This window comes from Podarcis gaigeae (genome assembly GCF_964106915.1).
Source record: "Podarcis gaigeae genome assembly, chromosome: 13".
NCBI classification, from domain to species: domain Eukaryota; kingdom Metazoa; phylum Chordata; class Lepidosauria; order Squamata; family Lacertidae; genus Podarcis; species Podarcis gaigeae.
The window spans coordinates 21,635,846-21,662,815 of NC_139689.1; the positions used below are offsets into that span (position 1 = coordinate 21,635,846).

Sequence of the window (26,970 nt, forward strand, 5' to 3'; positions counted from 1 at the left end):
AAATGGGGAAAGAGCTGTGAAATGCAGCGGGGGTTGGGATGAGGGTAAGGGGAGGACAACTTCATCTGGTCCTGTGAACACACCCTCAATGCAAAGTATCATTTGTTCATTTTGTCAAAGTGTTGATTCCCAGAAGGGGGCTTATGGATGCGTGAAAAGCTCATACAGTCCCTACCCTCAGGCTTGCACTATAAAATACATGACACAAAAGGAAGAAGGGATGAGGAAGGAGGAGGGGGGGGGAAACAACAGATTAATTTTAGAGGCCCCTTTGGGTATACTTCCTCTCGCTTTTGGCACTGGCATGGTGCAGTTCTTGTCTCTGGCTGAGTGTGAGATCAGATGGTGCTGTTCGGTCAGCATACTCAGCTTGCCTCTCTTGGCTCCAGGGGTGTCCCTGAGGAAAAGCTCCGTGCTTCAACGTTCACCCAGAACATGAACAGCTGCTGTGAAAAAAATACGCCGCCAGTTTCGGTGGGGAATCCTTTCCCAAAACAACACAGGTTAAAACCCCACTGTGGCCCTGTCTGTGATATGAGGTTTCACCTCCCTTCTTCTCCTGCTTCCGCCTTCCCGGGTTAAAAAGTTTTTGGGAGCAAGAGCCCCTCTCTTCCTCCTCCTCCTCCTTCTGCCCGCTCTCCACCAAGTCCTTAGAAATCCAGACATATTCATCACCTCTTTACTTGATGAGTTGATGGAGCTCCTTCTATCTAGCACTCTTCTTGTGTTCAGGTACTTCTTGGAAAGAAGCTGTCACTTCCACACAAATGTCAAATACCAGGGATGGTGGGGGGGAATGTTTGCAATGCTCAAGGAATCTGGTTCATGTCCCTGACCCCCACCCCTTCCCCAGTTGCCCTCCCAGAGATTAAGCCATAGCAGAGGAACTGGCTCCCAACTTCTTACTCAGATTGCTCAAGCACCTGCCCTCTCTGCAACCCCCCGGCCCTAAAAAAACCATGATGATGATGATGATGATGATGATGATGATGATGATTATCCCATCCATGGCACAAAGCCTTGGCATTACATCTCACTTCACAACACACTGTGTGATCCTAAGAATCTGGGTGCCCATGGCCAACAAAACTGTGCCTTGTTCCATTTCTTGAGGTCTGGCATCTTGATTAGGCAAAATGGCATGTGATGCATGCACACATATACAAAGATCTTTGGCCCAAGGAGGGGCCTCAAAATTATTATTCAAATGTTAATCATTTATTTTTATTTTTCTGTTTGTTTCCAGCTTTTAATATCTCATTTGAGTTTTCAGTAACCACCAACACCTTAGCTACTATTTTTATCCAGCTTCAGACAGCTTGCTATCAATCCAACAAGAGGTGATAATCTTACCGCATGGAGCCAGCTTTCTTGGGTTGGAGGCTTATGCCCTTAGGACATGAACCAATAAAAACAATTTGTACATAACGTCTGTTGAAACACCACAGCAAGAAAGCTTCAGGCAACCCATGATCACTGATTAATATGGTTGCTTGAATGGATGCGCTGGCTGGGCAGGGAGGCAGATAGGTCAATATAGCCTCACAAGGAAGGAGACAGTGGAGAAAGTTCCAGAATAAAATAACCTCAACTTGAAATCTGGACAGCTATTGCCAGTCACTGGCTTCATCCAGACTTCCTTTTGTGCTGTTTTTCCATACCCTCCAACATTTTTCCAATGAAAATAGGAACATCCTAAATAATAATAATAATAATAATAATAATAATAATAATAATAATACCTCACGCATCTGACTGAGTTGCCCCAGCCACTCTGGGAGGCTTCCAACATATATAAAAACGTAATAAAACATCAAACATCAAACACTGAACTGCCTTCAGATGGCTTGGCGGTCAGATAACTCCATATCCTCCAACATTTATTTGATGAAAATAGGGATGTCCTAAAGAAAAGCAGGACATTCCAGGATCAAATCAGAAACCAGGACAGCTTCTCTAAATCTCAGACTGCCCCTGGGAAATTAGGACATTTGGAAGGTCTCTGTTTCTAGACACAGGTCCACATTGTGTCAGAGTGCTTTTTTCCTTTCTTTTTTTGCTCCAACACTTTCCCCATGAAAACCTTTTGAGAACAAAAGAAATAAATGCAAGAACCTAGTTTTATTTCATTTCTTATTACGCTGAAGAAAAATGCCAAGGTCACCCAGTACAGCTGGGAACAGGTTTAAGACAGCTATAGGCCTCACAGGCACTGTGCATTTGAAGCAGTATCATACTGCTTTCAATGGCTGTGGCTTTCCGCAATGAATCTTGGGAAGTGTAGTTCGCTAAGGGTGCTGTGAGCTGTTAGGAGATCCCCCCCTCCCATTGCCCTCACAGAGCTACAATTCCCAGAGTTCCCTGGGAAGAGGAATTTACAATTTAAGAATGCTGGAATGACCACTGTGAGGGGAATAGGGGTCTCCTCACACCTGTCAGCAGTCAGCACTTATAACATACTACAGCTCCCATGATTCGTTGGGGAAAGCCATGACTGTTTAAAGTAGTAGAAATATTTAAATATTTTGTGCAGATGAGGCCATAGTCTCTCTCCATTACATTAAAAACATAAGAAGTCACTTGCCACAGGGATTATGACAAGCTCCACAATAAAGGGCTGATTGTGTTGTTTTAAACAGTATTATATATTGGTGGAAGACCTGTGGTTACTAGCTACAATGGCCAGAGACACAGCAACCATGCTTAGAAGCCACACACCTCAAGTAACAGATACTGAAGATAAATGACAGGACGTAGAATATCTGATTGGTCATGGTCAGAAACTGCATCCCGAGGTAGACGGGCTATTGCTCTGATACAGAAAATAAAAAGAATGTTTCAAAACACGTATACACATTTTTATACGCATACAGGCATAAGCATGTTTGAGTAATTGTGTAACATTTAATTCTGCGCAAATGAAGAAGACACGGCAAGCAGATTGATCTAATAGCATATATGGGAGCGAGGGCAACCCAGTCCTCTGTGTGTCTTCATTATAGACGACAAGTGACAGAAATAAACCCTAAATCTGCTAGAGGCAGGAGGGGGAGGCTAGGGTGAGATCTCTTGCAAGGAACAGGCGAACATTTGAGTGACACATGGGTCTGTGGACACCCGGCCTCCTCTCCCCTACTCTCCCCCCCCACCCCGCCAAGCCAAGCCAACCACCCTCCTGGCTTCTCCCTCTCAAGTCAGCAAAAAATACCTTCTCTCCGCAGAAGGCCATATGTGAGTTGGTGGCTGAGGTGATGTCAGCACCAGTCACCCAATGGGGGCCCACCGACAATGTCCGGGGATCTGGGCCCCGGTCTGCCTCATAAGGACGTGTGCCAGCCTCCGAGCTCGGTGAAGGCTTCTGTGCGAGGACGGGTCGTGTGGGCTTTCCCTCCATCGTTGGATACCGTGTGCCAAGGACCATGGTCTGTTGAGAAGGAGAAGGAACTCAAAAGGGGGCACGAGTGACCGCACAAGTCAGGGGGGTCGAAGAAGCAGGCCGAGCCGACAGCAAGAGAGGAGACCTTTTCACACAGCAACGGGGCAGCTGTGGTTGGGCAACGATGGAAAACGCCCACGCCAAAACAGGGGAGGAGTGCTTGGCTTACTTTGGAGTGAATGAGCATTCAGGCCTCTCTCCCGAGCAGGTGAAGAAGCACCTGGAGAAATACGGATACAATGGTGAGTGGCTGCCTGAGATATAGGACCATGTTGGTACCCACACGTCAAGGTGCCAGGATGAAGAGAAGGGCAGAGGGAGGGAGGGAGGGAGATGCATGGAAGGATGGAAGGATGCAGCTGAAAGGATGGCCACCTAAATACGGATATGAGAACCAAAGGAAAGCCAAGGATGATCGGGCAAGAGATGGAGCGGTGGATGGATGCAGAGCCATGGCTTCTAGACAAAAAGGGCGGATGCACACACACAGAGGAGGTGGAATGGTGGGGTTTCAGTACATGCCAAAGAAGAATTGTTACATAGGCAGAGGAAGGGAAGGAAAAGCCCAATTAAGTAGGCAATGGAAGGCGAACAGGGATGGAGGCAAAAGCAAAGGAGAAGAGCACTGAAGATTATTAGGATGGGGGGAGGTAGCCAGGCTGGGGACAGGGCAGCTGCTGCTTTGCTAAGAATAACCCAGTAATTCCCTTTGGTATGAAACAGATATTAAAATTGCTGATGGGCAACTTGTAGGAGCAGCCGGGAGGTTGCCTTGTGGGGCGGGGGGTTGATATTCCACAGCCGCTAAGGGACAGGCTGGCTGGATGCAGGGTAACTGGGGAGGGGGTGATGTCCTTGGGGAATATGAGTTTAGCAGTTAAGTGAAATGGTAGTGGTTTATTGGGAAGGGTGTCAATATGAAGAGGGGAGGCTTTTTTGTTTGTTTGTTTTTGCAGGGGGTAGTAGTATCCTGCTGAAGATGCAGACAGTTAAGCAACAAGGACAATGTATTCCTCCCTGTTTCCCCATGCATGATATCCTCTAGCATCCAAGTCTTAACTTTTAGGGAAGGGAATTGAGGGGGGGGGGGTTACAGGACACAAGTACATGGCACAGATATGATAAGGTGGGGTTGCTGTGAGTGTGTACCTATTCCACTATATTGTGTTATGCACATGAGTATGCAACTGGCTGCAACTCCTTGTGGAGTCCTGCTAACAAGGGGCATCTCACACCCAACTTAATTCTGCGGCAGCAGCTCTGGCCCAATGGCTTCTTTCAAAACTATAGCCCATAACCTTAATTTTGGTAGAAGGCCCCTTTGCTGTCTGTAGCTGAGACCCATGTCCACCTCACAATTAACCTGTGTCTGCCTCACAATCAGTTCTATAGTCCTAATCATGACCCCATGGCTTGTTTCTAACTGTTCAGTTCTGATCTGTGATATTAACCTTCAACTCCATGTGAGAAGCCAGCCTCTTTAACTTAACCACAGAGCCTTTCTTCTCTGTCTCCACCTTTGCCTGACAATCCAGTCCACAAAGTCATAATAAAACACAACCCTAACCCGCCTCTCTCTCTCTCTCTCTCTCTCTCTCTCTCTCTCTCTCTCTCTCTCCCCCACAGAACTCCCAGCTGAAGAAGGTGAGTCCCTAATACTGGTGTGGAAAGGTGTTGGGAAGTGTTAGGACATAGGAAGCCCCATTGTACCCTGATCTTACCTGGCTCAAATTCTCTCTGCTGACTTTGTAAAGCAGCAATTATGGCTGCCAGGTCTCTATTTTTGGCTTTAAGTTTTAAACCTTTAGCCATCTTTCCGGTTTTCCAAAGCAAATCTCAAGATTGGGAACTATAATCAATGGGGCTTTTTTTTTTTTTTTTTTTTTTTTGCTTGCCCTGAAAGGTTTTCCCATTCTCTTCAGCTTACCCTTCCCATCAAATTTCAGCCTGAGACACCAAGCACAAAAAAGTTCATCCCCTAAACAGCTACTAGGCCTCACCCATAGCCCACCAGGCTCCATTGACAATCTCCCAGGCTCCATTCACAGGCTTCTTCTTGCCCAAGCCTATGGCACCTGGCTATCCTACCAGACAGACCATACACTTGCCTTAAGAAAAGAGGGTTGGGTATAGACCAGCCTTTGAGGTGTTGCTGAGCCAGCAATGGGGGTTGTGGGGCCACTTACAAGAAGAGAGTTGATTTCTTCCTTTCACTTATGGGAAAGGGGGTGAACATTGCTCTGGAGGGAGAAAAATCAACTTGGAGGAGGCGATCTGGAGAGAAACAGCAGAGATGTTAAGCACCAACCATCACTTCTTAGCCCCAAGTTCCCTTCCTGAAGTGGCTTGTTCTCTGTCAGGCATTTGTTAATGCATAGTTAGACACTCAGGGAGTATCCATATTTCCTCTTATCTGCTCAATTGGAACAAATGGCAATTCAGTATTTTCTGGATTGACATTTACTCCGATTTAGCGCTAAAGAGTGGCTTTTCCCTTGGAATGGAGTGGGGCAAGAGGAAAACCGATTGGACCTGTGCTTTCTAAGCATGGCACAAGTGGAAATGTGGATGAGCTCTCAGGAAAAAAGCACCTGGGGGGCTTATAGCTCACCTAGACCTCCCTGACTAGGTTTTGCTCGAAACCTATCATAGAGAATCCATCTTTCATGGCAAACATACGTCATTTCAGGTGCCCTCCCCAATCCCTTTCTAGCTAACTGCCCTCAGAAACTGGTATTTTTGTGACCTCTGATCCTTTAACACCTCCCTTTCTTGCTTGTCAGGCAAAACCATTTGGGAGCTGGTGGTGGAACAATTTGAAGACTTGCTTGTCAGAATCCTACTACTCGCAGCTTGCATCTCCTTTGTAAGTGACTGTAGCCTTGTGGGTGAAGAAATTTGGGTTACTCAGAGAAGGGCCTTTGAAATACAGCCAGCATTGGGAAGGAGAGGCGAGTGGTTTGGGGGCACATGGAGGGAAACAGTCGAAAGGAGACACATCCTAGGCAAGAGATGAACCAGTTTCCTTTAGAGTCAATGGCTGATGTGTACCAATGCCTGTAGTTGGTGTGCTGAGAAGCTTTGCTGCCATATTGATACGCTGCATCATCAATCACTGGAAGCATTCACTGGGACCTAATATGACTCAAGGCTCAGTTTTGGAACATATTCTATAGTATGGCACACGGTATGCGTGAAGTAATGTTAAAGAAACATCTGAACATCTGGAGAGTTTATCTTTCCTCACCACTATTTAAATGTAAAGTGTTTCCAGATGTACACATCCAAGTCAGGGCATTGTAGGGTCCCCCCCCCCCCAGCTGCCCTCTCTGACTGCACAATGCTTTAGACAGGTTGCATTGTGCACTGGTTCAAAAGACTGTCTTCCCTTCATGCTTAGGGGTTAGAGATATACTAGATTCCATTCAATCGGGACTGTGCATGGCTAGCTTCTGCTATGAATCCGTAGAACCAATTTTCCCTGAACTCATCCCAAGAGAGTAGATTGTAGAGAAGGTTGTCTAGGCGAAAATGTAGTGATTGTGCTTTCACAGCAGGTGTATCTCTCAAATTATATACCGTACTTCTGTATCCATCCAAATTAGTAAATAAACTGAACCTGGCAATAGGGCATGGGGATAACTTGGCCTTTAGGCTCCTGTATGTAGAAAATGAGTTCCCTCACATTAATGGGGGAGCTCGCCAACCAGCTCCAAAACCTCTTTGCCAACTGCCCTGCTTCCACTCCCACCATAACTACAAAATGGAAGCGACAGAAATGGACGCTTCCCTCCCCTCATCTTGCCTCTCCACAACTTGCCTCGCTGCCCGGTTCCTTGACACTTGAGATGCAGCCACCTTGGGCCGTGATACTAATTTCTGGAAGAGCACATGGCCTGGCTCGGCACCAAGAGGTCGCTGTAAAGGTCACCGTTAACGGCCTAGTTCTCAGGTAGCCTGAGCCCCTTCACCTCACTGCTCCTCAGAAAACCTAGGATACCTGGCATCTTCTTGACCAAGGAGAAGAAGGCATTTGTGACCAGGCTTGCTGTGATCCAGCAACTAATAATTCTCTCATTCCCTCTCTCTTGCAAATCACCAATTAGTGTGCTGTATTACAGGGATTCTGGAGAGAGACAACAGTATCTTGTATAGACTCTGGTGAACCTATAGAAGCTACAGTCTCCCAAGTGTTGCTGGACTCCAGCTGCCATCAGACCCGGCCAGCCAAAATGGCCAAAGAATCTTTGCTATGGTTGTACATGGCAAGCTGGAGAGAGAACAAGTTGTGATATTTTCCTATCTCTTAGGCTTATCCACACTTCCTCATCCCTCTGCTTCCCCCCACCCCCGGGGAAAACTGCTCTTTAGCACTCAGTCAATCATAGCAAATGGCAAAATGAACTTGACATCTGATTCTCTGATTTAGCACTAAATAGCAGGTTTTTCCTGGGAAAGGAGCGGAACAAGGGACGAAAACACTTGGACCGCCTGGGTCAAGCAGAAAACTGCCTGGACCTGTGCTTTCTAGGCACAGGACAAGCAGAAGTGTGTATGAACCCTTACATACTCACCCCTCTTTCAGATGAAGGATCCCAGGTCTAGTCTTTATTTCCTTTTCTGCAGCTTGACTTTAAGTTTTTACCCTCTGGAAACTTAATTAAGCATTAAACACGCAAGCCAACCTAGGAACATTTGGATTCTTGGCAATTTGCATTTCAGACAACTTGGTTTCTAATACTGTGGTTATTTCAAGAATAAACATAGTAAAAGGTGGGCTCCTTTTGTATTGCAAATATTTGGAACTGGAAACAAACAGAAAAAAGCAACCTGTTGTTTACGGAGCAAGTTTGTTTTCTGCTACTCCAGAGGGCAGGACCCGAACTAATGGATTCAGATGACAAGAAACGAGATTCTGGCTAAACCAAGGGGTTGGATTAGATGACCCTGGGAATCCCTTCCAGCACTACATTTCTGCGATTTCATTTATTCTTTGGTAATGTTAAATATGGAGATTCCAAAACTGGCTGGGAGATTTTAACTCAATTTACAATAGCATGCTGATTGAATATCACCCCTCTGGCAACTGTTGTCTCCATGGTGTATCCAGGACACAAGAGGAGCAGATGGGTTGCATCCCACACTACCCTTGCAAGTGTGCAAACCCTAATACCCATGTTGTGTTTACGTAACAAACACACACGGAGAGAGAAAGAGAGCAGCTCCCTCCAGCAGGGGGCGGCGTAGACCTGGGTCAGACTGGAACATTTCATTTGCACTTGGGAAATGTGTTTTCTTCACATCTTGAAGCTGTGCATACAGTTGCACACTTGCAGCTGCCCACACAATTACACAACATCCATAGGCTTGCGCACACACACACACACACACACACACAGACAAGCAGGAGCCCTTTGCACCGGAGTTCTCGGGTTTCATGGGATCAACTTACACGCTTCATCTTGTACACATGCAAAGTGCAGGCAGGGTTCAGCTGTCTCAAGATTCCAAATGTCAAGAGGAATCAAAAGGCAAATGCGATCCCAGAAGGATAAGGGAGGGGAGGGCGAAGGATGAGCCAGGATTCCTAACCGTGGAAATGAGTGAGAGCTATGCCTGCGCAAGATGGAGGCTGAAGGTCCCGCTCCCCCAGTTCTAAGCATGTGCCTCTCTTTTTTTGGCAGGTGCTGGCCTGGTTTGAGGAAGGCGAGGAGACTGTCACAGCTTTCGTGGAACCATTTGTCATCTTGCTGATCCTGATCGCCAACGCCATTGTTGGAGTATGGCAGGTAAACAAACCAACAACCATGCAAAATCAGCATTTGCGAATGTGTATGTGAATCCGGTCTCGGGTGTTTGATTTTCGTTGTTGTGTATACTGTGTATATACGGACAATGACAATAAATTTATCTATCTATCTATCTATCTATCTATCTATCTATCTATCTATCATTTGCATAGTGTCTCAAAGGGCTTCGCACACATAATTACCAGTGGCTCGGTCAGTATTGTTTTCACTGTACTGAAAGAGTGGGCTGGGGCCACAGCTCCCAGCTTCCCTGGCCTTTCACCAGGCCGACTAGGGCTGATGGGAGACCCAACAACATCTATGGAGAGCCACAGCTTCCCCTGCTGTACTGCAAAGCCTAAGGAGAGAATGGGAAAGCTACAAGCAGGAGGTGGGGCAAAGGACCCACAAGGACTTAGGAAGCAGGATAAAGCAACACAATTTTTTAAAATTATTATTACCCACCAAAGTAGCCCAAACTGCTGTGTTTCTGCTTCTTTTATTGCTTTTTGGGTAGCCCAGTCATTTGGTGTGTGGTTGTGAGTGTCAAAGCATTGCCTCCAGAGAGGATATTAACTATGGCTGTTGCGTCTCTTCTACTTTCAGGAGAGGAATGCTGAGAACGCCATTGAGGCTCTAAAAGAGTATGAGCCTGAGATGGGCAAGGTGTATCGGTCTGACAGGAAGTCTGTACAGAGAATAAAGGCCAGGGAGATGGTTCCTGGTGACATCGCAGAGGTGGCAGGTAAGTCCCGGACCGAGGCAAGGAATGAAAGTGATTGCTTCAGGGTGAAGCAGACTAGACATAGAGTAAAGAGATTTTGGGACAGCATGGGTATCTTTCACAGCCTTTAAGGTCACACCCATGCCATATATTTGAAGCACATTGAAATGTAATTAGCCGCCCCCACAGAGCTATAATCTCCAGTGCTCTTAACAAACTATAGTTCCCAGGATTCTTTGTGGGGAAGACATAAGCTTTAAATGTATGTTGCAAGTGTCACTTAAATCCCTTAGTCACAGTGGTCCATACAGCACAAGCTCTCCAATTTAAAAGACAAACTTGGTTGGGGTGGGATTAAAAATGGCCGCATTCACAAAAAGAGAGGTCAAAGCAGCCTTATCTGTTCCTGTAAAGGACATCTAGGAGAGCACACCTTGCTTCTCTATGCTTCATACCCTCTTTATGGACTGGAGTATTTTCCCCACAAGTAGGCTCATGGGTAATGAAGTCAGAGGGTGACATCCCAGCTTCCTAGAGTGGATGTAGTCTTCTCTATGGTGGCCAAAGGCACCTTGGGAAGGAGATGACATGAGCTTTTCTCTGTAAGCATCCACATGAGCAAACAGTTCTGGATTAGGGACAGGCAATCCCTTGTAAAGAGAAGTCTTAGTGCCCCCACATCTCCACTGCTAGACTTAAAAGTTACAAATGGTTTATTAAACTGAAGCGAAGGTTGGTGTGAATGTTGTACGTACATGTTGTACAGTTTGGACTCTCTGTATCAGCCAGAATAGTGATGGACTTAGAGAGTGACAATTAGATTAAACATTTGTGGTGTGGTGTTTAGCCTTGGGCAGAGGGTAACTTTCTTCTAATAGGTGCAGGATCACTTTTGGTAGCATGGCAAGAAATGACTTCCTGCAGCTGAAATAAGTGAAGGTGAAGAGGCTTCAGCCCCAGGAGAGAAAATTAAAGTGAGATGTCAGGATTGGGCATGTGCCTAGGGAAGGTATCAAGGGTCAGACACCCTCTCCCTAGTTTTGGGTTTATAAAATCAATTGGGTAAATGTCAACAAGGCCTGGATTAGGGCAAATCATAGACACAAGTTCTGAGTTTCAAGATGTGAAGTTTCTTTTTTCAGTGTCCATATTTGGATTCTTATAGTTGGAAAATTCTCCTGTGCCGTTTTGAGTTCTTCCTGTCATATTCTGTTGCAGCAAACATCAGGCGGTCTTTCATAATGACCACTTGCAAGCACTGATTTCTCCTTCTGTTCCCTTCCTATTTCCATATTTTGGGTGGGGGCTACTTCTATCAATCTCCCACTTCAGTGATCTCTTGTACCAGGCAGAAAATCCCCAACCCAGTGTCTCCTCACCCCAGTTGTGTGGTGCTGGTTTGGAGTGGCCATTACCCAGAATCCAAAGGGGAGTGTTGCCCGTTCCCTGTGGGGTCGGATAATGCCCTCCTCCAACCCCAAGCCCTCAGGGAGCACTGGAGATGCTGCTTCAGCAAAGTCTTTGTGGCTCACCCTCACCCCTCACCCCACCTGCCACCCACCCCATCATGCCTATCCCTCCATCATGTAGCTTGTTTACTCCTTGGGCTTGGCCTGTCTTGACCCTGGAGTGGAGGCAGAGGGGATGTTTTGGGAACAGACAGTCCCCACGGTGGGTGCAGCCTGGAGGTGGAGCAGTGAAAACAGAGACCTGAGGAATCCCCTTCAGCTGCACTTACTGGGCAACAGCTGTCCCCAAAGCTGGGCCAGCCGCCAAGCTGTCCCCTCCCTTTGGTCTGCATTAATTTAATTCAAAGATCATTTACTCACACAGGGCCAGTTGCACAACTGTCTCCAAAATATAAAGGGCACCCACACACAAACACATACACTTGCTGTAATCCTTCACTGGGTGCTTGGGACAGGCTCCCCCAGAATTTGCCCCCCCCCTTGCCTTGCGTTGTATGTGTGATATGCTTCTTGAAGCCCCGTCCCCCCAGGTTTGTGCTGCCTCTTTCTCTCTCTACCCACAGTAGGGGAGGGTGGCCATTAGTCTTTACAGAGGATGATCTTCTGTTTGAAGAAGTCTTCTGTTTAGAGAACCTTGGAAGTTGCCCATCCACAGTTAGTACACCTGGATAGCAGGCTGAGCCGGAACACAGGTCATTTGGTCATAGACTCCCCTGCTATGGAGAGTTGTGTTGTATATCTGTTTAAATTATAGCAGTGTGAAGTGTTTCGTCTAGACACAAATTAGCATATGCAAATATTGTGCAGCAGTGGCCACTTTTGTCCTTTCTTGTGTGTTTGTGTGTGATGCTTTTTTTGGCAGTATGCAAATAGCCACCCTAAATATGAGGCCTCATTCTTCCTTACTGGACATTTTTGTGTCTTTTTAAAGGGACGGCTTTGTAAATTTGGGTCCTCTTTGAGGCAATGCGAAGGAGGATAAAGCCCCTCTTAGATATAGATAAAATTATAAGGGTTACATAGATATAAAATAAAACAACAAATATTATTTATATAAACACACACCTAACAAAGCATTTTCCATTGAAACCGGAAGTCATTCAAAATAAATTCTGAAAAGTTCTGACAAATGCTTCCTTCTGTTTGGGAAATAGGGGCAGAGGTCTGTCTCTAATACTTCTTAATTTGTCGCCGCCTGTCCTCAATTTATTACTTATTTTATTAGATTTATTTATTAAATGCTTTCCTTCTTACAATTTATCATCACCTTCCCTGTCGTTTTTCTATAGCATAGGATTTCTCAGGTAAACTACTTCTGAACATGGAGGCTCTCTTCTTAGCTATGACTATTTTATCCTCCATGGTTTTACCCCCCCCCCTTTTTTTAAAGCCACGTGATTTGGGCCACGGCACGATGCAAAGGAAGAGGACGAGGCTCTTGCGTCTTCTTAAGAGTCACATAGAAGTGGGAATTCCAGCCAGTGCAACTTCTCTCATTCCTTTCACGATACGTTCCCACCTGGCCTAAGTCCCATTCAAGCCCTGCCTTCCTTTGCACCTGGCCACGTCACAATATTTCAGCGGGAAGGAATTCCACAGAGTTAATATTATACTTTGCAAAAGAGAAGCCAGGGGCTGCCTTGTGCTCCAGAGGGATTTAAGGAAGAGATAATTCCGAGAAGGTTGCTTTGTGCCAACCTTCGCAAGCTCGCCTGATTTATTTATATGTATATTTTAAACACTGCTGGCTGAGCAGTTTTAGCATCACCTTTGGGGATGCAGAAATCCGTGGTCTCCTGCCACCACCTCTCTCTCCCAGCCTGGCCTGGCCTGAAGTCCTCCTCCTCCTCCCTGTCAGGGCACCCGTGACCTCTCCATCTCCTTGAAGGAGAGAAGGCAACGGGGCAGTGGATGGTGCCCAGCAACCGGCTTCACCTTGTATGGACAGCGGCAGGCAGCTGGCGATGCCTGGGGAATGTGATGAGGCAGGCAAGGAGGGAGCGAGAGAGACACTTAATGCGCTTGTGGAAAAGCGAGCTGGGGTGCATGGGGACATCTAGGGTTACCGTGCCTTGTCAGGTGGAGGAAGGGGGCAGGCGGAGGGGAAAGCCTCTGCGGGTGCTGCCTCTGGGGTACTGCTAGGGCAAAAAGCTCGTCCCCATCTGCTCCGGCCTGCACTCTTTGGTCTTGAGGGCACCTACAATATATCCTCATCGCCACCATTGAACAATTCCCCTAGGGTGGCTTTGGGTCTTTTTTTTCAGAGGTCAGTCCTCCATTTGAAAGCCTGTCAAGTCTGATTTCAGAGCCATCAGAACAGGAGATGCCTGGGCAATCTAGACAGCAAGGAAGCTGAGCATGCAGGCACCCTGGTCATTGGGAGGCAGTCTTCCCCACTTTGTATGCATTTCTATTCAAATGATATTAATGCATCTATACATCTAAAGTAGCACACACACATTTTAACTCAATCCGTGTTCTCTTCTGCTCTTTTGCCCTATTTTTGGGAGGCAGTGGCCACCCTCAAGTCTCCCCAAACCAGGCATTTATGAGGGTACCCCCTTCCTACAATATTCCCCTGTTTAGGCTGTGATAAACCCATTTTACTAGGGCATAGTCCCAAGCAAACATGGTTTGGATTGCTCTGTTAGGCTCCTTGGCTGTGAATGCATCATACATTTAAAGTTCATTCGCCCCCCCCCTCCAAAAATATTCCTGGGAAATGTAGTTTGTTAAGGGTGCTCTGCTAGGGGTAAACTATAGTCCCCAAGATTCTTTGCAAGGAGGGTGTGCTTTAAGTGTGCTTTGAATGTGCAGTATGTATGCAGCCCTTATGCAGTATAACCAAGTGCCAGGTAACTTGACAGAAGATCATATAAACCACTTTAGAATGGCATATGGTTATATGTTACCTCATAAATAACTTGGTCATGGGAGAACTTGGAGGGGGCCGGGGAGAAGGGGAGGGAGAGAGATATTTGGGATAGGGACGCAGCCTTGTCCATGTGGTAGAGGTGGCAAGTGATTTGTTTTAATCTGAGGCACAGAGAAGAGGCAAATGCTCAGTGGGTGTGATGAACATAGGGAGAACTCTTCATTGTGGCTCATCTAGATTACAGGATCAAAATACAGCACAGCCAAATAACAATGTATTTCAGTGTACTGGTTTTGAGTAGACATATTATTTCTTCTTCTTCTTCTTCTTCTTCTTCTTCTTCTTCTTCTTCTTCTTCTTCTTCTTCTTCTTCGTAATGGATACCGTAAATGGGCTCTGATTCTAACCAGTTCACTGGAATCGACTGCATTTGCTTTTGCCACTTGTGTTGTTGTTCAAAGACAGGTTTCCTAGAGAACTTCAAAAGTTAGGGTTGGCCAAAGCAGCCTTCTCTGACCTAGTGCCTTCCAGATGTCTTGAACCCAAACTCCTTTCAACCCCAGCCAGCCGTGATGCCTGGCACTGATGGGTTATAGCCCAAAATGTCTAGAAGACATCAGTTTGGCAAAGGCTGAGTTAGAGTGCTAGGCAAGGACTCAGCCATGGAGCTCCCTGGGTGTCCTTGCACTGGTCAACATCTCTCTGTCCAAGCAACTTCACAGGGTTGCTGTGGGGGTAAAATGATTGAGGGGAGAACCAATTATGCTTCTCTGCGCTTCTTGGGGGAATGGCAGGGTAAATATGTAATGATAAACTGCATGTAATACTAAATTAGTTAAAGCAGGGAAAGCGTGGGTGGTTCCCCAGCTAGCATAACCAATAGTCAGGGATGATGGGAATTGTAGTCCAACAATAACTGGAGGGCACCATGTTGGCTACCCTCTGAGTTAATGGGTGGAACAATCCGAAATCAATATGAAGACATGCCGGGGTGTGTGTGTGTAAAATAAAATGTCATACAAAAATGAACCCTGTTGCCTTAACCTAAATAAATGCAAACTGCACCAGATTTTGTTTATGTAAACTGTGGACTTTGAAATGTGGAAGTTTACACTCGAATTTGCGCAAACATTTCCAAAAATATTTTGTAGATTAAAAAATTGTAGCTTGGAAGGGTTTGTAGCACTTCGAAAGTTGCTTATGTCCTGCCATCTCCTCTGGTTTTTGTGTGAACTAGGCCTGACTTTAACTGCAGACGGACTACGGTTTTTAAGAGAGCCGGAACTAGCAGAGGATTCACTTTCCAAGGGTTTACACAAGGGGAAATATTGGGTTGTTTTTGTTTATATTATATGTTTTCTGTTTTTTATATTGTGATTTTATGCTGTGAACTGCCCTGAGATCTACGTATAAATGGTGTTATACAAATAAAATAAATAAATAAATAATGATAATACACAGATATTTGCCTATCTGTGTTAAATCTATTGAAAACAGCTGTTACAGGTTTTTCAAACAATAGAAAACCCATTTACTGGAGTTAAAACTGGGAGGAGTACAATGAACAGGAATCAATTTATTTCGGTCCTTGACCAGAGTGCAAACATATACAACAACAGAGAGCATACAGATATAAATAGACTAAAATTAAACTGATACACGATAAATAATTCAGATATAAAACAGCTAAAATATATAAGTTAAAACCGTAACTGCTAATTTAAAACATATTAAGACATTGGCCGTTACATTCATTCAGAGCTTGTCGCAGGAGTACAGTACCTCCTGAGCAGTGATCCTTCATTGAAACCATTTTCTTTTTGGGTGGGGGGGGACCCTCTCTGTCTAATCCAAGTCAGTATTGGTCTGTTTTCTTTTGGCCCATTTTGGTGACCCTGACTGGCCGTGCCTTCAGTGTCTACTATCCTCTACTGCCCTCCAGTGGCTAGCCACCCCCCTGGTTTTCTGACGTACCCTCATTTTCCTCTCTGCACTCTCTTCACAGGGCTCTTGAGGCCCACCTCTTCTTACCCTTCTTTGGCCCTTCTTACTGCAGGCATATTTGGCCAGAGATTCATGCAGAGACAGAATGAGCAGCCTCCTCTGTGGGATGCATCATTTGGCCTCCCATTGTTCACTTTATTTCTTGAGGCACTCTAGCAGTTTCCTTATGGCACAATATAGTAGTGTGTTCTACCCTCACAGTCTATGATTTATTTTTTACTGTATTTCTTTATGTTAAATTTTTACCCTTGCTTTTTTCCCTTCAGTGAAGATGTTCAGAGCAGCTAACAGTTAAAAAGAAATAAATGAACAATTATCTATCGGTGACTAGAACTCATAAATCTTTTCTTTCTTTCTTTCTTTCTTTCTTTCTTTCTTTCTTTCTTTCTTTCTTTCTTTCTTTCTCTTTCCCTCTCCAGTCGGTGACAAAGTCCCGGCTGATATTCGCATCATTTCCATCAAATCCACCACTCTGCGTGTGGACCAGTCCATTCTGACAGGTATGGTAGATGCTGCTGTCAATGTTCATAATCGTATTATTATTACTGATATTACCGTTTCTTTAGCTTTCTCCCTCCCTGCTTTCCTTTTCCTCATGGGCCTGTTTATTTTAATTGTTTACCTTCTGGGCAGAATTTTCTCATGGCTAATTTTACGTCTCACTTGTGTGAAAAGCAACTAATATAATATAAATATAATATAATAACATATTGTAAAATGCCTTGTTAGGCACTTAAGAAGTAGCGAGAATGTAGTTTAAAATCTCAACAAGCAAGAGAAGACCTGGGAAAATAGACATGTCTTGAGGCTCCTTTCAGTGAGTGGGTCAGTGGGACTACAGAGAATATTTGCAGGGGGTAGTGAGCTCCATGGAAAGAAAGCAGTGGGTAAGATAGAATTCAGTGGAAAAGGAGTTGAGGAAGGGTTAAGCTCTCCTTCCTGTCTGGCATTTACCCACTGAAAAGTGCATGTGTGTGTCTTCCCCATGGGACATGTGTTTATGCAATACGTCTTGCCTGTACCCACTTAGTCCACCATGGTCCCTCCTTGACAATTTAACTGTTTCTTGACCCCAACCAGGCGAGTCTGTTTCCGTGATCAAACACACTGACCCTGTCCCAGATCCCCGTGCTGTGAACCAGGACAAGAAGAACATGCTGTTCTCTGTGAGTGTGACTGACAGGGCTGATGACCTAACCTTGCCCACACACAGGTCCAATGTCAATGTTTTGGGGGGACTCATGGGCACCACTGAAATGCATCTCCCCAATAATGTGTCGTGGGGAGTGGGGTGTGGGTGTGATGTGACATCACTGTATTTGCATTTCCCACCCTCTCAAGCACTGCCAATGAAACAGAACTGGTAAGGCTAATGCAGTGAGATTACATCACACCCTTTTCATCTATAGGTCGCTGGAGAAAATCAGAGAGAAGGCAAGAGTAGATGCCTGTGGCTTTCATGTGTCTCCCTAGTACTGGCAGGGTCATAATATCATATCCCCCACTGCCTCAAGCAGCAGCCAGTAAGAAAAAGTGGAAATGTTAATATGATTGCATGCCATGCTCACCCCACCCCCAGTTCCACATTACAGAGGAGACGAGGCACAACCAAAGTGACCTGCAATCTTGCAAGCAGAGTAATTATGCATATTAAGTACTTTTGCATATACGTACCTAATTTAAATAAATTTATTTTGCTTCTGTTACTCAATGGGAGCAGAAAAAAAGGAGTTACACAGTGCATGGGAGATACTGTCTTGGGAGTTACTGTTACGAGACAGGCAAGGAGGTGGCTCTCAAGATGTCTAACAGAAATCCCTGCATTTCACCAAAGTGCAGTTCTTGGGAAAAAGCCTTGACACCAAATGTGGGATTGAAATGGAATAGGTTTCCAGAATAGACATGCACTTCACAGTCTTAAAGGACTAGACATCTTATTTAGCCTAGGCCATGGGTAGGCAAACTAAGGCCCGGGGGCCGGATCGGGCCCAATCGCCTTCTAAATCTGGCCTGCAAATGGTCCAGGAATCAGCGTGTTTTTACATGAGTAGAATGTGTGCTTTTATTTGAAATGCATCTCTGGGTTATTTGTGGAGCATAGGAATTTGTTCATTCCCCCCCCCAAAAAAAAATTTAATCTGGCCCTCCACAAGGTCTGAGGGACAGTGGACTGGCCCCCTGCTGAAAAAGTTTGCTGGCCCCTGGCCTAGGCTCTCAGGACGTTGATTCTGCACAGGCAGAATTGCAAAACTGCGCAGGTCCCACAGCCTCCTTTAGCCCCATTTCCCTCCACTATATCTTTTCTTCCAGCATGTTTGTAGAGTGTCCCTCTCCTTCTTTCCCACTGATCTTTGCTCCCTCCCCACCCCCCCACCCCCGCTTCATCCTCCACCTCCCTGCAGGGTACCAACATCGGTGCAGGCAAGGCTGTTGGCATCGTCATCGCCACAGGTGTGGGCACCGAGATTGGCAAGATCCGTGATGAGATGGCGGCCACCGAACAAGAGAAGACTCCCCTGCAGCAGAAGCTGGACGAGTTTGGCGAGCAGCTGTCCAAGGTCATCTCCCTCATCTGCGTGGCTGTCTGGCTCATCAACATCGGGCACTTCAACGACCCCGTCCATGGTGGCTCCTGGATCCGCGGCGCCATCTACTACTTCAAGATCGCTGTGGCCCTCGCTGTGGCTGCCATCCCAGAAGGTCAGCTGAGGCCATTCCAGTTTCCCACATCCACCTGTTGTGGGGCTAAAGAGGGCCAGTCGGTTCCTTCCTTTAAAAATAGCTCTTGCCGTCATCATATTTTGGGGGTTTTATTTTTCTATCTTCAGTTGCTGTTGGTTGGGTGCATTTTGCTTTGCTAACTGTCTTGTATGCTGAACTGTGGACATGTTATCCAGAGGTTTTACAAAAAGGAGCCAAAGTTAGAGATAAAAGCAAAGGAGTAATATTACAAGCATCGTTTTTTAATTAACCACCTGCACCCTGAACAATATGGTGTGAAAAAGCCATTCTAAAAAAGTTATTTGAAGACACTGCTGATGTACTAACAGGATGGACAACAAAAAATGGCTACAGCCACCCATCATTCCTTCCTTGCGTGGGCTAAACAGTTTTCAGCTTACCTGCGCCAAAGGATTGTGTGGCATTTCTTCAACAAAACGGAAGTTGAATGAACTTCTGCATTATATCTTGATGTAATTTGCAGTCAGACATTTAACATGCATTTCCTCATTTGCAAAAAGGATATAGGAGCTGCCTTGTGCTGCTAGTTTATGAATGGCTAGTCCGTGGCTAGGAGCTGGAGAAAAATTCAATTCAGTTTGTGTTTAATGGTGAACCTACCTAGTTCACACTTCCCAAAGCAAACACACAGACATTCTTCCAAATTCCCACTTCTCTGCAATTTGCAATGCAGTTCTCCAGTCAAGCAGTATATCACAAAATGAATATACTAGGGTGAAGTGTGCATTACCATGCATGCATTATTAAAAATAACAGGAAAATGCATTATATATCGGCAGCCACAGTGGAAGTGGAGGGGCAGGATGATCGGGCCCTATCCAGATTCAGTGTTATCGCCTGACAGGTTTGAGACTCACCCAGATTTAGTGGGTCCAGAGTCAGCTCAGTCCCACCCCTGCTCCACCTTGAGAATGACCCATTTCAGGGCATACATATGCTTCAGCAGCTGACAGGAGACCAGCTGAATCGGCAGAGCTGGGTAAAGGGCTTCCACCACAAATTCTCTCCCCACACCATCTGATGTATAGGGGGTTTGGATTGCTCTGCCCATGCTTTAATGCTGATTTGTACTGTTGTACACTGCTTTTTTGGGTGGTTTACCCAAAATATTATTAAATGAATAAATCTGCACAAGAGGTAGTGTGGTGGGCAGTCGGAGCTGAAGGGGGTGGAGGCAGCCGAGAGTATCTGAAACCAAAGCCAGCAAATGGATGGCAGCTGCTTGAATGCTTCGCCCATTCCTACGGCTAACCTTTCCCTTTCGCCTCCTCTTCCTCCTCCTCCTCCTCAGGCCTTCCTGCCGTCATCACCACCTGCTTAGCCCTGGGCACTCGCCGTATGGCCAAGAAGAATGCCATCGTCAGAAGCCTGCCCTCCGTGGAGACCTTGGGCTGCACATCGGTCATCTGCTCTGATAAGACTGGCACCCTCACCACCAACCAAATGTCTGTTTGCAAGGTGAGGGGGCAGCTTGAGGCCGGCACTTTTGTCACGAAGCGCCTCCTGCCCACGTTAGTCGCCTTGACCCTGCCTCTTCTTTCTCCTTCTCTTTGCAGATGTTTGTCATTGACAAAGTTGATGGAGATATATGCTCTCTGAACGAATTCTCTATTACTGGTTCCACCTATGCCCCCGAAGGAGAAGTGTGAGTGACTCCTAAAGAAACCCCAACCCTAAACAGTTTTCTTAATCCAACACCCTGAAAGGGGGGGGGTGAGACACATTTAAAACCCTAGTGCAGAGGTCAGCAAACTTTTTCAGCAGGGGGCCGGTCCACTGTCCCTCAGACTTTGTTGGGGGGCGGACTATATTTTGAAGAAGAAAAATGAACAAATTCCTATGTCCCACAAATAACCCAGAGATGCATTTTAAATAAAAGGACACATTCTACTTATGTAAAAAACACGCTGATTCCCAGACCGTTCGTGGGGCGGATTTAGAAGTCAATTGGGCCGGATTTGGCCCTCGGGCCTTAGTTTGCCTATCCATGCCCTAGTGCGTCACTTTGGATAATTGGGTAACTCTCCCGAGAGCTTGACTCCCAATCCTTTCTCTTGCTTCTCCCATATGTGGCACAGTCTAAAGATGCCTCCATCCCATTTCTGCTTCATTTCTGAAGCTAAGGCAGATCTGTGGGGCAGCCCACGAAACCACCTTGGAAGCAGATAGTGCTATGAGTTGTTTGAAGGAATGGCAAATTACAAACCAAGCACACACATACAATCTAATTGTAAAACTGTCTGAATCTTATTTCTAACTCTTAACCTCACACCGAAAGAAATACAGTACCTCAATTTTTGCTCATTGGCCTCCTAGCATTATGATCACCCTATAGCCCAGGGCTGGGGAAGCTGTGACACCAGTAACCCACAGTTCACCTCTCTGCTGTTTGTTTTTGTGCTGTCACTTACTTTTTTTTGTCCTTCAATTCCTTTCTCTCTCGCACATGCAGTATGAAGAATGATAAGCCAGTCAAGGCTGGGCAGTATGATGGGCTCGTTGAACTGGCTACTATCTGTGCCCTTTGCAATGACTCCTCTCTGGATTTCAATGAGGTGAATGCTTCTCTCTTGGTTCACATCCAGCCTTCCAACAATTGCCTTCAGTTTTGGATGCTTCATTGTTTATTAACAGTGATGGCTTCCCCCAAAGAATTATGGGAATTGTAGTTCGGTGAGGGCAATGAGAAGTTTCTGATAGATATTGATTAATAAAATTAAATAGGCACTCTTCGACCTGAAAGCTTCGAGAGGAACTTACACAATGTAAAACAGTAATAAAATAATGATTTTTTTAAAAAATAAAAAACTACTATTAATCATCATTACAATAATAAAACCAGCACCAACAGAGTAAGCATAAAAACAAAATTACGAACTAAATTCAGGTTGATTACAGCAAACAGACTGCATAGGTTTAAAAGATGATTAATTAAAGTGGGTAAATAAAGTGATTTTCATTTGACATTGAAAAGATGCCAAATTCAACACCAAGCATTCCTCTGACAGGAGCAAAGGACTCTTAAACCAGTTTAAGTGTAAGAGTGCCCACAGTGATGAGGCTGCTACTTTATTGTACTTGGGGAAATGTGGGCTACTTTTTAGGCTGGTGGGCACAAATTTTACTGCCCTCTCCCTTCCCCACCCACACCTCGCCACCCACATACTGATTTTTTAAAAATTAATCCATGTATTTATATACCACCACCTGGAGGGAAAACATCATGGTGGTATACAACTACGTTTTTATCATTGATGTTCTGCAATGTGTTTTAATCCCAATGTGGGATATTTTCATTCAGGTTCATTATTTTGTCAGAATCTCTGCAGCTCTTGGCTATGCCCAAGTGTCTAACTCTCATCTTATTCTGTTCATTTTCTCCCTCCCACCCCAGTCCAAAGGTGTATATGAGAAGGTGGGTGAAGCCACCGAAACTGCCCTTACCTGCTTGGTTGAGAAGATGAACGTCTTCAACACAGATGTGCGCAGCCTCTCCAAAGTGGAGCGTGCCAACGCTTGCAACGCTGTAAGTATTGTCTGCTGAGGGTGGCCTCTCTTCAGGGCCCTGCGTTGCTTCTCTTTTGGTTTCTCTCTCATTCTTCCAGTCTTAAATTCCATGCCTCCACAGTTTGTGGTTTTTCTTAAAGTCCTCATGAAAATTCCTCAGCATTTTAGTTTGAATTTCTCCTAATATACACATCTTTGGAGGCATTTTTGACCAATATGCACATTTTTATGATGCAGTTTTCATTTTTGTTTCACATATGTGTTTGTTTCAATGCACACTTTACCCTAGTATGATTTATACACATTACTTGGCTGAAGAACAGCATTGAAGAAACAAAAAAAAAAAATTCCTTCCAGTAGCACCTTAAAGACCAACTAAGTCAGTTCTTGGTATAAGCTTTCGTGTGCATGCACACTTCTTCAGATACACTTTCATGTGCATGCACACGAAAGCTCATACCAAGAACTGACTTAGTTGGTCTTTAAGGTGCTACTGGAAGGAATTTTTTGTTTTGTTTTGACTATGGCAGACCAACACGGCTACCTATCTGTAGCATTGAAGAAGTGTCAATTTCAAAGGATGGCTGTGTTTCAGATTGTGTATTGTTTTTGAAAGTGCAAATTAGGTAGGTTATCATTTTAATGTAAATTTCTTTCTCTCTCTCTGTCTCTTTCTTTCTTTCTTTCTTTCTTTCTTTCTTTCTTTCTTTCTTCTCTCTCTCTCTCTCTCTCTCTCTCTCTCTCTCTCTCCTTCCTTCCTTCCTTCCTTCCTTCCTTCCTTTACAAGATTCTTTCTAATACCTTAGTAAGAAGTGAATTTACTCCCAGCTCCTGTAGTTTGTAGTTGTCGATTGCCTTCTCTTCCACAAATTTGTCTAGTCTTCTTTTGGAGCTACTCTTGTGAAGGCAACTTCCATAGCTTCACTTTGTGCTGTGTGTCCTGGCAATGTCGAGCAGGTTTTAACCCATTCCCTCCCCCTTCCCTTTCTCCTCCATTTCCCCAGGTGATCAAACAACTCATGAAGAAAGAATTCACCCTGGAGTTTTCCCGCGACCGAAAGTCCATGTCTGTTTACTGCTCCCCAGCAAAAGCTTCCCGAGCTGCTGTCGGAAACAAGATGTTTGTCAAGGTCAGCAGCACCCCGTTTGACTGTGTCCCATCTCCATAGCAACCAGGGAACGAAGGCATTCCCACCTTTGGCCCCGGCTCAGATGTTTGTCTACTACATTTAATCCTGCAAATCCATATAGACATGGGATGGACACCTGATTGAAACTCAAGGACCATTGATGGTCCACGGACCACAGTTTGGGAACTTCTTTTCCAGAACTTGCATATAAAAGCTCTAGTACCTGGTCAGAAATACCGTTTGCCACCCAGCTCGCTTTCCCCTCAAGTCACAATATTTGTTTTTACTTCTTTCTCACGTACAGGGTGCCCCTGAGGGTGTGATAGACCGTTGCAACTATGTCCGTGTGGGCACCACCCGCGTTCCCCTCACCCCCATCGTCAAGGAGCACATCATGGGAGTCATCAAGGAGTGGGGCACAGGAAGGGACACCCTCCGCTGCTTGGCCCTGGCCACCCGTGACACCCCCCCAAAGAGGGAAGACATGGTCCTTGAGGACTCCACCAAATTCGCTGACTATGAGGTAACCCTGAGGGCAAATCGCGTGGCGAGTGACAGGGAGGATGGAGTGCAGAGTTAAGGTGAAGAGCTGAAAGGAATTCAGGGAATGGATTCCCTCAAGCCAATTATTCTTCTTTCCAAAAAAAATGTGAACATATATCCTCCTGTTTCAGGCTGCATTGTTGTGGTTGTCTGCACAACATTCCCAATTATGGATTCTGTTGGATTTTAGGGGAAATGTGTGCAGTACTGAATTTGGTACGTTAATATTTACAGTGTCTTAAAATGCCTTGGCAGGACTTAGACCTCAGTACCACTTCTAACACAAATTTTAGGAGAATAACCATTTACTTAAGGTGAATAAAGAGCACCTCTAGGCACTCAGGCAGATAATTTTTGTATTTTTAAAAAATTGCCCCAACCTTTCTTCAATTTGCTCATGGTGGTGCACATGACCCCACACATGACTTCACCCCTTGTGAAGTGGGTCAGGCTGAGGGAGTGCGACCGGCCCATGGTCACCCAGTAAGCTTTGTAGTTGTGGCTTCTCCCCAAAGTCCAACCCGGCAACCATTCAGCGACAGTTGATCTCAACACTGGGAGAGTTGAAACTTTTCTTTTTCATTCACTGGCTGTTGAAGTGCTGCAGATTAGTCCTTATAGCGATCAGACGGGCTGTGAGCTTTTGTCCACTGCTTTCAGAGCCTATTCTGAGACATCTCCCTTCCACAGATGGACCTGACCTTTGTGGGCTGCGTAGGCATGTTGGACCCACCCCGCAAGGAGGTGATGGGCTCCATCCAGCTGTGCCGTGAAGCCGGCATCCGCGTCATCATGATCACAGGCGACAACAAAGGCACAGCCATTGCCATCTGCCGCCGCATTGGTATCTTCAAAGAGGATGAGAACGTGTCTGGCAGGGCCTACACCGGCCGTGAGTTTGACGACTTGCCCTTAAGCGAGCAGCGGGAAGCCTGCAAGAGAGCCTGCTGTTTCGCTCGTGTTGAGCCGACGCACAAGTCCAAGATTGTGGAGTTCTTGCAGGGTTTTGATGAAATCACAGCCATGGTGAATAGACGGACGGCAATGGCAGGGTGGGAGGATGGTTGGAAAGGCAACAGAGGGCTTGTAGCCAGCAACACCTGTCTTGAGGGTACGGAGGGAAATAATGTATACCTGTGCATATCATCATGCGTGAATATTGCCCATGGAAGTGTCTGTTATACAGAATGCATATGATGGGAATTCGCTGCCAAGAAACAGACATGTAGGCAACCATTACATATGATGGTGGACATGGGTGTCTATTTCCTCCTCTACTGCAGTGTACACACATATGGATAAAATACCTCTGTGACCCTCAGTTTCACTCCTCATGGCCTTTCTGCATTAGACCAAAGATCCCATCCCATATACAGTGGCCAGCCAGATGCTGCACCAGCAAAGCCTGGATGCAGCCATCTTCCCCTGACTGTTGCTTCCCAGCTTCTTCAGGGATGAGGAGGTTCCATTTATTATCCACCATCCAGCCCCTTATTGACCTGTTTTCCATGCACATGACTGGTTTGAAAACCATTATCCAAAGCTGCCATATCCTAAGCCAGTCCATTCCTCCACCTAGCTCAGTGCTGTAGGCACTGAAAGGCAGATGCTTACCAGAGTTTCGAACAAGAGTCCTTCACAGCCTTACCTGGATATGCCAGGGATAGAACCCGGAGCGTTTTGTAAACAAGGCTGAGCTATGGCCTTTCTTCATGCAAGCTAGTGGCCATCACTGCATCTTGCAAGAAATGCATTCCATGTCCTGAAACTCTTCCCCTTTCATTGCTTGACCCCGGGTTCTAGTGGAGAGAGAAAATCTCTCTCTTCGTTGTCTCTAAACCATTCACAATTTTATAAACTAGTATGAAGCCCTCCTCCCCAGCCAGAGAGACCCAAATGCTTTGTGCTTTCCTCTTAGAAAAGGTCCCTGTTCACTTCTGCTTGCCCCTTCCCCAGCTCTATGATATCCTTCGTGATATCTTTCGTGCAAAAGTGCAAGGTTTTTCTGGCCTTGGAAATGAAATCTCCCCAGCTAGGCTGCTGCATTTGATCCCCTCTGCCTCGGTTGACTCCCTGTCTCTTTCCGCTTCCTCCTGGTAGACCGGTGACGGTGTAAATGATGCCCCAGCTCTGAAGAAGGCTGAGATTGGTATTGCCATGGGCTCTGGCACTGCTGTAGCCAAGACCGCCTCAGAAATGGTGCTGGCAGACGACAACTTCTCCACCATTGTGTCCGCCGTTGAGGAGGGCCGGGCCATCTACAACAACATGAAACAATTTATCCGCTACCTCATCTCCTCCAACGTGGGTGAGGTCGTCTGGTAAGGGATCCCCCTCCCTCATGCCCTTGAAATCCCCTTCACGAAGCCTTCATTAGGCAAGCCCTGCCGCCATGCTGACTAGGCTCAGCAGAAGGGCTGAGAGGGTCCGATAGCATGATAATTGTGGTCAGGCCGGCCTGCCCCCTGGCAGCTTCACATGGCACCACTGCTTCACAAGGGCTTCCTCTCTCCTCACTTTTTGTTTCTCTCTTCTTCCCCTTGCAGTATCTTCCTCACCGCAGCTCTGGGTCTCCCTGAAGCCTTGATCCCTGTGCAGCTGCTGTGGGTGAACTTGGTGACTGACGGGCTCCCAGCCACCGCCTTAGGCTTTAACCCCCCCGATCTGGACATCATGAACAGGCCCCCTCGCAGCCCCAAGGAGCCCCTGATCAGTGGCTGGCTCTTCTTCCGCTACTTGGCCATTGGAGGT

At 46.0% G+C, this 26,970-nt stretch overlaps 1 protein-coding gene across 4 annotated transcripts in view; it reads left to right on the plus strand.

Annotated features, from left to right (window-relative positions):
* Positions 1 to 3,042: 3,042 nt before the first annotated feature.
* The window catches only part of ATP2A1 (ATPase sarcoplasmic/endoplasmic reticulum Ca2+ transporting 1), a 31,192-nt gene continuing 7,264 nt past the window's right edge, over positions 3,043 to 26,970 (plus strand). The window contains exons 1-17 of one of the 4 annotated variants that reach the window (XM_083708036.1): positions 3,043 to 3,678; positions 5,063 to 5,080; positions 6,220 to 6,302; positions 9,121 to 9,225; positions 9,832 to 9,970; positions 16,717 to 16,797; positions 17,378 to 17,463; positions 18,700 to 18,997; positions 20,331 to 20,497; positions 20,596 to 20,684; positions 21,492 to 21,594; positions 22,434 to 22,565; positions 23,551 to 23,676; positions 23,981 to 24,199; positions 24,910 to 25,245; positions 26,320 to 26,540; positions 26,766 to 26,968. In XM_083708036.1, coding sequence (XP_083564162.1) covers positions 3,561 to 3,678; positions 5,063 to 5,080; positions 6,220 to 6,302; positions 9,121 to 9,225; positions 9,832 to 9,970; positions 16,717 to 16,797; positions 17,378 to 17,463; positions 18,700 to 18,997; positions 20,331 to 20,497; positions 20,596 to 20,684; positions 21,492 to 21,594; positions 22,434 to 22,565; positions 23,551 to 23,676; positions 23,981 to 24,199; positions 24,910 to 25,245; positions 26,320 to 26,540; positions 26,766 to 26,968 — 2,524 coding nt within the window. In that variant the 5' untranslated portion in view covers positions 3,043 to 3,560. Of the gene's footprint in view, positions 3,683 to 5,062; positions 5,081 to 6,219; positions 6,303 to 9,120; positions 9,226 to 9,831; positions 9,971 to 16,716; positions 16,798 to 17,377; positions 17,464 to 18,699; positions 18,998 to 20,330; positions 20,498 to 20,595; positions 20,685 to 21,491; positions 21,595 to 22,433; positions 22,566 to 23,550; positions 23,677 to 23,980; positions 24,200 to 24,909; positions 25,246 to 26,319; positions 26,541 to 26,765; positions 26,969 to 26,970 lie in introns of all 4 variants that reach the window. The other 3 variants (XM_083708037.1, XM_083708039.1, XM_083708038.1) reach the window with 3 other exon arrangements.